This window comes from Cataglyphis hispanica, chromosome 16, assembly GCF_021464435.1.
Source record: "Cataglyphis hispanica isolate Lineage 1 chromosome 16, ULB_Chis1_1.0, whole genome shotgun sequence".
NCBI lineage: Eukaryota > Metazoa > Arthropoda > Insecta > Hymenoptera > Formicidae > Cataglyphis > Cataglyphis hispanica.
Window position 1 is genome coordinate 2,573,805 of NC_065969.1, and position 11,043 is coordinate 2,584,847.

The window sequence follows — 11,043 nt, forward strand, 5'->3', positions numbered from 1 at the left end:
TTTATACATTTTATTATAAATATTAAATAAGATAATCTTAAAATTTTTATGCTAAAATTAACTTTTATTAGAAAAAGATTTTAACTTATTTTGAATATTATTTGAATAAAATAATTTTTTGAGAAAGATACATTGTATCCAGAACGGACCTGCGAGTCATATATAAATTAGATAAAAAATTATCGATTGCTTTATCTATTCACAAATGAACATATTCATTATCATGTGTTTGTAGCTCTTCAATATACTATTTTGAGCGATAGTATCGACTTAGATTCTTTATAAGAACTGGCATAACAGCTTAAATGCAGTATTCCAAAAACAGTCGTGAAAAAAGGTTCACAAGATAACTAGCAACTAATTTGAACAATTTTGTGGTGAAAACATTTTATTAACATGGTACGTTTAATTTTCATATTTTGAGAAAATTTTAAATAAATAAAAGATTTTTTTATATATATATTTTACGTTAAGAAAAAATGTATTTTATACTCTCGTGTTATAATAATTATTATACAGTTTCTATATTACAATAAATTAATATAATATTAATAGCTTCATATAGAAATATCAATATTATAATAATTATAAACTTATTAAAATGCATTTTTTTACTACATTATATATTATACTCGTAATGATTTACATTTAAATCTTTCATCATTTCATATAATTTTTTTATAATAAATATACAAATTTTAATAATTATTATAAATTTAATTATTTTAATTAAAATACTCCAAGCCATTTTTTATTATATTTTTAAGAGACATTTTTTATTCTATACTTGCAGAAATTTGATATCATGAAGTTTTTTTTTACGATAATCATATTCGTCTCATGGTCCACGCTAACAACGGCGAATGAGAGTCAAATCTCTTTGGAATTTCCTACCTATAATGTGACTGACGTCGAACATCTGTGCAAAAATAAAATAATTTCCTTAAATTTCACTGACTCAAAGATAATCTCTATTGGTCGGGATTTTATCAATAGTCCCTGGATTACTTGCCTTAATTTGACGAACACCCATCTACAAAGTATCGAGAAGGGTGCCTTCGACAAACTTCCTCTCTTAACTCAATTGATTCTTTCTAACAACAATATCAATGGCAATAAGCTCTTCGACTTTGGAGGTCACGAAACCTTAAATATTCTTATTTTGAATAATGTAATTAATAACATTAATAACCTCTCCTATACGTTACCTAAAATTTCCGAAGCCTATCCTAATTTAGAAATCTTGTCTGTCAGTGGAAATTATATCAGTGACTTGAAAACTTCCTTAGAGAAAACTCCATTTCCAAAACTGAAGATCCTAGATCTATCCAATAATAACATAGGAAATACCAATTTTGTAAAGTTGTTGCCAAATAGCTTACGCTTCCTTTATCTCCAACATAACTCGCTCATTTCTTTGTTTTTTGATAAAAAACAAATCGATTTATTGACATTAAACTTGGATAACAATAATTTGAGTTTTATCAAGAAGTTGACATATAATTATTTGCCTAATAATTCGCATAGTCAACAGTATAGAAAGCCAATTATTATCGTACCTGTTTCAAACAGTCTAGTGATGGCTGGCCTGGAAAATTTACAATATCTTTCAATTTCCGCAAATCAAATTAATAATATTGAATCGAACGCTTTCGAAGACATGAACAAGTTAGTCTATTTGAACTTATCCAGAAATGAAATAAGTTTCTTGGATTCGGAGACATTTGAAAAATTACAATCTTTGAGATCGCTCGATTTGAGTTACAACAAGCTCAACGATGTCCCAGAGATCTTAAGTGAAACGATAATCAGAATTTTATCTCTTAGCGGTAACAAAATTACGAAAATAACTTCGAACGCTTTCATACAAATGCCAAAATTGACGAAATTGTTATTAGGAGAGAATGAGATCGAGGATATTAATGTTAAAGCATTCGCTCAGCTTTCGCTTTTAGAAATATTAGATCTGTCGAAGAACAAATTGAGCTCTTTGCCGGAAGAATTCGGTAAATCTTTAACATCTTTAAAACATTTGAATGTAGAAGGTAATCAATTTACTTCGTTAGAATCTTTATCTCTGACAAGTATGTTATCATCTGTGGAGGTGAATGTTGCGATGAATCCATTTAAATATTTAAATGTTAACTATTTAAAAACTTTGCCGCAGAATCTTACCGTGGTTTTGATATAAAAATCATGTTTTGCATTGAAATTCCGATAGATGCGAATCGAAATGCTTACACTTATTTTATAATGCAATAATAGATATGTTTTTTGTAAATTCAACATTTTTACAAAAAGATTTCTTCATGAAAAGGCTTACAACAATCCTGCATTTTTATATAAAGACGAAATCTTTTTTGTAAACAGGTTGAAAAGCCTGCGATAAATATACAAAAATATTTCTACGTTTGAGATAAGAGAATTACAATGATAAAAATTTGCCTTATCTAGAGCATCAAAAATTGAATATACTTGAATGTACTTTAGCATTAATTATATAATTCTTATAATCACGTAATAGAACTTTATAATCATTATATTATTATAATTATTAATTATCATTTATATTTGTAATTTTGATTAGTTATTACTTATTAATCATGTTATGTTTTTTTTTTATAATTGGGAATAAATATGTTATAGAATAATAAATACATATAATAATAAAAAATATAATATGTAAACATACAAAAAATAATGTATTAAAAAATTATATAAAATAATATAAAAAAAAATTTATTAAAATTTTGTCCCAAATTTTAGAATATTTCCCGAGCATGTCTCTATATGTATAAATATTAAGAAATATTATCAAAAAAATTTTTAATGAGCTTTAAAAATTAAGATCATCGAATAAGATATATGATATCTCTAACTGATAAAATATGAGATACATTGATAGATAATTTTAGTTTTTATAATCAAATACAATAAAATTCTATATTACATTTTTATTTGTTTCACGAATCAATAAATAATGTTCTCCTGTATTTAAAGCAAAACGCACGTGTCACATGTCACGTGTCATGTGTCACGTGTCTCTTGCGTAGTCAGGTAGTCAGTTTAGAGTAGCTATTGTATGTGTGTGTATTATTTGAGGTTAAGATTGATTATTTGACAAACATTAATCCTATATAACTTGCATATTTTTATGTAAGAAATGCAAAACAATTGCTGATTTCTTAAATTCAAAGATAATTATTGATATCCCAATGTTAATGTAATCTCACAAATGTATCGTAAAATGAACGCTCGCATTTTACTAAGATTATGTTCCGCTATCAATCGCGTTAATTTTGACAAGTCGCGTAGATTTTACTGTAGCAAGAATATATTAAAGCTTCATGAAAGGGGCATGTACGAAGATATATTTCCCGATACCAGTACGTAAGTATATTTTAAAGCCGTTTTGTAAAATAAAAAAAAATGCAGTCCTATATAATTTATAATAAAACAATACTTAATATACTAAATTATAATATAAGTTTTTATATAAAATTGCATTTTTTTATATCTTGTGACATTCACAAATATGTTATTTATATAATTGTATGCATGTATCTTTTCCTCAGGAATAAAATATTAAATTTATTAAACAAGTCACCACAATGTGTCTATGCTGGCTTTGATCCAACGGCAGATAGTTTACACATTGGTAATTTACTCATCCTAATGAATCTCTTGCATTGGCAAAGAGCAGGGCATCAAGTTATAGCCCTGGTAGGAGGAGCTACTGGTTTAATAGGTGATCCTAGTCATAGAAAGAAAGAACGAGTTGAGATGGAAAAATATCTGATTGAGGAAAATTTGAAATCTATTACAAAGAATATAGAGACTATATTTAATAATCATCAGATTTATTTTTGGAAAAACAAGCAAGAGAATCTGAAACCTCTGATCATAGTAAATAATTTGGACTGGTATACGAACTTAAATGTCATTGAGTTTGTCAGAAGCATTGGAAAATACTTTAGAATGGGCACAATGTTGGGCAGGTCATCTGTCCAGTCGCGATTAAATTCTGAGACAGGGATGAGTTTCACTGAATTCACTTATCAAATATTCCAAGCATACGATTGGTTTCAGTTGATGAACAAATATAAGTGTCGCTTCCAAATCGGCGGAAGTGATCAAATGGGTAATATTATGTCTGGATATGATCTGATCACGAAAATCGGAAAAGAAGAGGTTTATGGTATAACGTTACCGCTCATAACAGCCGAAGGTGGAAAGAAATTTGGGAAATCTCTTTTGAACGCAGTATGGTTGTCTTCAACAAAGTCTTCGAGCTTTCAGTTGTATCAATATTTTATTAGGACTAAAGATTCTGATATTGAAAAGTTCTTAAAATTGTTTACATTTATACCATTAAATAAAATTACTGAGATTGTAAATGATCATATGAAAAATCCAGAAAGTAGAAGAGCACAAAAATTATTGGCAGAACAAGTTACACTTTTAGTACATGGAGGTAAATTTGAGAAGATTATTATTATGTATATTATTTATTATCACTTATTATGATTTTTCTTACAGAGGATGGATTATTGGCTGCAAAGCGGGCATCTGCAGCATTGTACGATCAATCGATTGATTGTTTTGTGAGAATGAATGCATCAGAATTGGCAGATGTATTTGAACATGCAACCATAGTGGATATTTTGTCCGAGCCGGGACTCACTGTATACGAACTAGCAAAGAAAGCAAAATGTTTCAAGACAGATCATGATGCGCAACGGATTATAGAGGCAGGCGGGTTCTATGTAAATCATCAAAGAATCACTAATTTAAATGAGGTGATTGTACCTGGCATTCATATACTAAGTAATAATCTATCATTACTTAGAATTGGCAAAAAAACGTATCATATAATCCGATGGCAATGATGATATTATAGAAGGTGCTTATGTACAAATATATAATAAATAGAATACTTTAGTATTAAAAAATAATAATAATGGAATACTTGTAAAAAAATCTTTTCAACTATCTTTTCCTTTGTATCAGCGTGAGAGATACATTGATAAGAGATAACTTTCTTAAAATAATTATATATATACAATATAAAAAAATTTCTATATTTTTTTCATATAAATATGCAATTTATATATACATATACACATTTTTAATACCTAATTATATATGTCCCACATCGATATACAGCCATCTTTGCCAGTAGCTGCCATTAAACACTTGGTATCATATGCCTCTACTTCACGTTGCGAATAAACAATATCATATATATTCTCTTTATGTTCTCTTAATATCGCAAGTGGCCGTAATTTTTTCCAAGAGAACAATCTGATACATCCATCCCAACAACCAGCTGTGACAATCTTTTTATCCGGTCTTATAGAAAGAACAGATACTCCAGATACATGCTCCAATATTATTGTAGATTTGTGAGATAATGTATGATTTGGCAATATTTTAAAAATCTAAAAATTTATAAATATAATTTATCCAAGCTTATGTTATCGATCTCTTTTTTATACATGACTGTAATACCTCCAACTTTTCTGATGCACTACCAAGGATGCCTTGCATCAAAGAAACATCAAAATCAAAGGTCATTGGATATTGTTCCACAGTGAGAGAGCTGAGAACATCATTCTTTTTCATGTCCCACAACAATAATTGCCCACCTTCATAAGCGACCAGAATTAAATCACTTATATCCAATGGTTTCATCGCCATTATTGTACCCAATTTGTCATTGTAAGATAATTTAGATGGATCTAATGTTGATTCAATATTAAATGTTTTTAGTGATAATATTCCTACCACTGAAGAATCAAGTGGGACTAATATCGCATTCTTCTCAGATAACAATTGAGATCTATAATGCAAAGTTTTAATATCAATCTCGATAAACTTTTACATTTGTGTACTTTTAATATTTGTTAGTATATATCTGCCTGCAAAAACTGCAATATTTATAATCAATGCTCTTATTTAATATCCAATTGGATTCATTTGCTTTATATATATCGACTACACCGTGTCTTCGTTGAACTATTAAATCAGATTGATTAGTTCTGTGTAAGTTAAAACATGGACTGTCTCCGTCCGATAATTGCTTTTTCATCCTGTTTGTCTACAATATATAAAAAAAAAATCGATTATAATCAATGCTTTTTTTAAACAAATGTCAACAATTTCTTATGTATATTTATATTAAAAATCTTTTCGTAAATGGATAAGTCGTAATTATTTAAATCCAATTATTAAAACTAATGGAAAAACAGAAATTAAAAAAGAAATAATTACTTTCAAATCCCAAATATGAACTGTGCCTTTTCCATCACCAGCATAGAGATGTTCTACATCAGAATCAATCCAAAATAGCAAACTGTGTACATTTTCATCCATATCACCGCGCAATAAAAATTTAGGATCTGGAGGTGCAGACATTTTGCGGTCTTATTTCTTTTCTTTAAAATATTAAAATATAAGAGATTATCGTATATATAATTGACAAACAACGACAATGTATAATGCACCGAATCCACTATAATAGGTTATTCTGAATCATGGATAGGAGGAAGAGGAAATATAAGAATTCTGATTGTAATTTAATTTTTAATTCTGTAAATTATTAGATTGAAATGAAAGTGATCAAAGTTCTTAATAACAATAATAATAATATAATAATAATTGAAACTCATTCAATCCGCACATGAAACATTGTGGCTGGAATTGCTCGAACTGTCAAACAACTGTCAAATGTGATAAAAAAAGTCGACGTATATATCTCCGACAATTTTCATGATGCAATAAGTGTTTTTACGAGTATACGTGTTCTTCGTTGAAAATGGCTTCGTGTCGAATATAAAAATACTTCATTAACCAAATTGTTTTTTCTGAAAATATCACATTCAATAGCAAAAGAAATATGTCATTCAACATCAAAGAAATGCAAGATTTATATTTTTTTGATGTCGCAGTATTGGCGATCATTATTTTACTTATTGCATTTATTATAATTGTCTTTAACAGGTAAATATTACTTGTTTTTTTTTTAACAATATACATATATTATATACTATATTATATGAGAGAGAGAGAAAGAAATCACTTTTTCTAATTATTCTAATTTTTTTACAGCATTGTATGGGGGTTTATGGTGGCCAGTATTTATGTGATAAGCAGTTTTTATGCTGTTCAATTAGTACAGTGCATTGATAATTTATTAGTGAGATTTAATATTACAAATGACAAATTTATTACAAAATTTGAAATCAAAGATTCATGCAGCGTTTGTAGCAATAACACCTGCAAAAGACACAAGTTATTGCCACATTCGACAAAAATCAAAGTACCGAAGGATTTTGATCATACGTTAGAACAGGTAATTACAATCATTAATAAGAAAACTATTATATTTTGTGATTTACATGTTGCATACTTTATTTATATATATGTTGATGGTATACAGAAAAATATAATTTATAGCTGTTAGAAGAGGTACTACAAATTTATGTCTGTGCATGGTACTCTGATTTTTCGACAAATGAAGCTTTTATACAACAGTTGCGTTTAGCTATAACGACAGCAGCGAAAAATATCGCTATTCGATTGTTACGTGCGGATACAGCGAGCATCACGTTCACTGATCTAATTCCCTTGGCCATACAACATGCTCAAGATTGGAATGAACTTCTTAAAATATCAAAATTGGATGTTAAGATGCCCCAAGATTATGTCGAGAGTTATCTAAGTTCTAGGATTCATCCAGCTGCTTACTCAAGAGAAGCCGAATTAAATTATTTGCGAGGATTAACCACTGCATTGCTACCACATTTGTTACCTGCTATACATGTCTCGACAAATAATAAAGTATAACGAGTTATTTTGAGATTTACTTTTATACATGAATTATTTAAGTTTTATTATTTAGAGAGAGAAAGAGGGGAGAGAAAGGAGTGAACTGTTTATAATACTTTATATATTTCTTTCAATTTATATATATTTCTAGGTGATACTTCGGGAAATTTTAGCCAATTGGGTTCTACTACCAGCTATCGATGCACTTGCAGATCCAGAAAATATAAATATGTTGGTGACATTGTCCACTCATCGTGATACCTCTTTATCTAATTCAGAGAATACTGTTAATGTACCAATGCTGCAATCTTGGGTGACGACAATGCATTCACATACCATCACAAACAATTGTTTCAAGCCATCTCTGAATGAAGTCTTGAGTGATCCTGAACTGTTATATATGTTTATGCAGCACATCAAAGAATCCGGACCCATGAATCTTCTTCAGTTTTGTTTAGATATTGGTACATACAATTCTTTTGATGTTATATTAAATTTCACAGATAACGTTTATAATTTATATTGTCTTCTTTAGATGATCTCAGTAAACGTATGTTAAATCCAGAAATGTCATCTAGCGCTGAAAAAAGCTTATACATAGATGTTAGAAATTTGTACACAGTATATCTTGATCCCGATGGCCCAGAATATTTGTATTTACCATTACATATATCGAAAGGCATACGAGAAAGTGCGTAACTTGTTTGACTGTATGTGAATAATTTCTTTTTAAATATTATTAGGTGAATACATATATGCATTTATTTCTTCAGTATTGGAAGGTGGACCAGAAAAAATCCAAGAGATACGAACGTCACGACCTTTCTATGAAGCTCATCAAGAAGCACACGCGCTCTTAGAAAGTACCTGTCTGCCATCATTCCATCATAGCTATGAGGTAAATATATATTTCATTGATATATATTTAATTGATCTCTTGAATATTTAATTTTTAATTTAGGAAATTAATGAAATTTTAAAAAACAATTTTCGTGTTTTAGTTATACAAACTTCTGTGCGGTCATTTAGCGTCCGAACAAGCAAAAACCACTGCAACCAAGTAAGTATGTTGTTAAGTGGATACACATATTTTTAATCAAGTGCGAATTCTTGAAAAATATCATTTTTCGATTTTAATGTCACTGTGTCATCTGGTTTATTATTTATACATCTTTTACGATATTGTACTCGATTTGTAACTCTATATAATTATTATAATTTATACTATAAATAATAGGAAATGAAACTATAATAATTTTCTAATGATATTTTCCTGAAAACACACACACACACACAAAACTGGAAATAAGATAACTAGAATAAAAATAAGCTAAAATTATATTAAAATTATTGAACAACACAATTTACGCGCGATAACTTCAACAATAAAATTTTCAAAATAATGAATTGTATAAGCATAAATTTATTCATTTGTAATTAGTGCGAGCGGAGCTGCATCTATCTCTGCGCGATCTAGCAATCAACTGGGCAGGATGGATGGTGTTTCACGATCAACTATCGATGGTAGCTCGTTTCCATTGCAACATGTCTATCCGGTCGAGGAGGTAGATTGTACAGCTCGAGTGTATAACGAGATCAAGAGCTTCGGCGATAAGTCTCATCGCGACTTAACGACCTGGCGAGTCGCCATCCCGCACGTGGATGGCGGCGGTACACAACCTGTGTACATGATCGCCGTTCATAGCGTGGCGGAGGCCAAGTCATGGACGGTCTTGCGTCAGGATCAAGATTTCTACACGCTGCGGACACGACTCGCCGAGTTCCACGGCGACAAGGAACTGAACGATTCACCGTTATCGACGCGCAAGAATCCTCATTTGCCTCTTGCGGCAAACCGTCAACGTTACGAGGAGTTTCTACAGAGATTACTGTCTAAGCCGATGTTGAGGAGCAGCGAGCTTCTACACCTTTCTCACGACGCCGAATCTGAAACCGTATTTTGCCAACTATAGTACACCCGACATTGGTATCCTCTATCAGAGCATGACCTACAAATTGCGAAAGGAAAAGGGGCAACACTTAGACAAGTTTATGAGTACTTTTCTGGCGTCCACGAATACAAAGTACGAACATATGGATATGGGTGTTGAACCGTTGAGCGAGCACAATCTCGACGAGGCGGAAAGCAAGGGTAGAAATCTGTTGAATGGAGTATTCGGCAACAACTTGAATTTACCTGACACCTTGCAAAATGATCCAAGCAATCTACCGCAGCGTAATCATGTAAAAGGGGCAAGTCTATGCATCGTGGAAGCTGGTAAGTTTAAATATTTTTACGCCTGTGTGTAAAAGACAGATAAGGTAAATGATGAAGTTTTATTATTACAGTGGATAGTCTGTTAAATATACCTCCGATTATTTCGCGTCTCCTCTGGATGTTTGCCTCTTTATCTCGTAAAAGATTGGATCCAATTGTGAACGCAATGTTCTACAACATGTTGATCAAGCTTCTGAGTGGTGGCCGTGCTTCTATCGTCGTCAAGCTTTTACACGCGAAAATAACAGGCAGAAATTACATGAAGGACTTCTCCTCGCAAGCAAGATGTCGAGATTATTACGAAACCGCCAAAGAAGGATTGTACTCCTTGTTACCATGGTGGTTAGTGGGATTCTCCAAGCCTTGGAACAATTTGATGGATTCCCTATTAGATCCTTTACAAAATGCACCGTTCAATAAACATCTGGCATACTTTCTGTTGGATCATATCTTGGTAAATCTTTTCCCGGAAATAACAGCTTAATATCTTTCGGCAAAAATTAACGGTTGTACATATAATTCTAATAAAACAACACACACAAATATTTCTTGTGTAAATAAAAATTCCTATTGAGATCTAAAGGATCTTGTATATCTTGGAAGAAATGAGTAAACATTTTTATGCAACAAGAATAGCGTGATAATTATAACATAAATACCAATATACATAAATAATAAAAATCGATTTATTGCAATAAATTGAAGAGAAACGCGCGTATTTCCTTTGTCGATAAAAATGAATTCTTGACATTTCGATAGTCGATAAGATTATTGTCTACATATTCAACAAAACCGAATCATTATCGACTTTGATTTCAAATTCCGGATTCCGTTTCGGACTGGAGACTGGACGAGGAGATTCTCGAGATTCGCAGCTCGAATTTCCCTCGATATCTTCGACATAACGTTCAAATAATCATGAGGTAATTATAAGA

The 11,043-nt window shown here is 30.7% G+C and overlaps 4 protein-coding genes across 5 annotated transcripts; 3 read left to right on the plus strand and 1 right to left on the minus strand.

Annotated features, from left to right (window-relative positions):
- Positions 1–48: 48 nt before the first annotated feature.
- On the plus strand, positions 49–2,664 carry LOC126855393 (leucine-rich repeat-containing protein let-4-like). Its single transcript, XM_050603011.1, has 2 exons — positions 49–399; positions 794–2,664. The coding sequence occupies exons 1-2, from the start codon at positions 397–399 to the stop codon at positions 2,189–2,191; spliced, it is 1,401 nt and encodes a 466-aa protein (XP_050458968.1). The 5' UTR covers positions 49–396; the 3' UTR covers positions 2,192–2,664.
- Positions 2,665–3,043: 379 nt separating this feature from the next.
- LOC126855392 (tyrosine--tRNA ligase, mitochondrial) lies at positions 3,044–5,129 on the plus strand. Of its 2 annotated transcripts, none has more exons than XM_050603009.1 (3): positions 3,044–3,390; positions 3,576–4,474; positions 4,540–5,129. In XM_050603009.1, exons 1-3 carry the CDS (start codon positions 3,236–3,238, stop codon positions 4,887–4,889), a joined length of 1,404 nt encoding a protein of 467 aa, XP_050458966.1. In that variant the 5' UTR covers positions 3,044–3,235; the 3' UTR covers positions 4,890–5,129. The 2 variants fall into 2 exon arrangements, with proteins under 2 accessions (XP_050458966.1, XP_050458967.1); XM_050603010.1 differs by having other exon boundaries at positions 3,246–3,386.
- Positions 4,547–6,814, minus strand: LOC126855401 (guanine nucleotide-binding protein subunit beta-like protein 1). Its single transcript, XM_050603021.1, has 6 exons — positions 6,683–6,814; positions 6,274–6,437; positions 5,922–6,100; positions 5,512–5,842; positions 5,136–5,441; positions 4,547–4,694 (listed from the first exon to the last, which is right to left on the minus strand). Exons 2-5 carry the CDS (start codon positions 6,415–6,417, stop codon positions 5,136–5,138), a joined length of 960 nt encoding a protein of 319 aa, XP_050458978.1. The 5' UTR covers positions 6,418–6,437; positions 6,683–6,814; the 3' UTR covers positions 4,547–4,694.
- Positions 6,815–6,865: 51 nt separating this feature from the next.
- Positions 6,866–10,653, plus strand: LOC126855380 (sorting nexin-14-like). The gene is given in 10 exon segments (XM_050602985.1): positions 6,866–7,002; positions 7,111–7,354; positions 7,459–7,842; positions 7,982–8,294; positions 8,366–8,521; positions 8,604–8,728; positions 8,832–8,890; positions 9,272–9,751; positions 9,753–10,108; positions 10,180–10,653. Coding segments are annotated over 10 exon segments (2,634 nt in total). The 5' UTR covers positions 6,866–6,898; the 3' UTR covers positions 10,593–10,653.
- Positions 10,654–11,043: the final 390 nt, after the last annotated feature.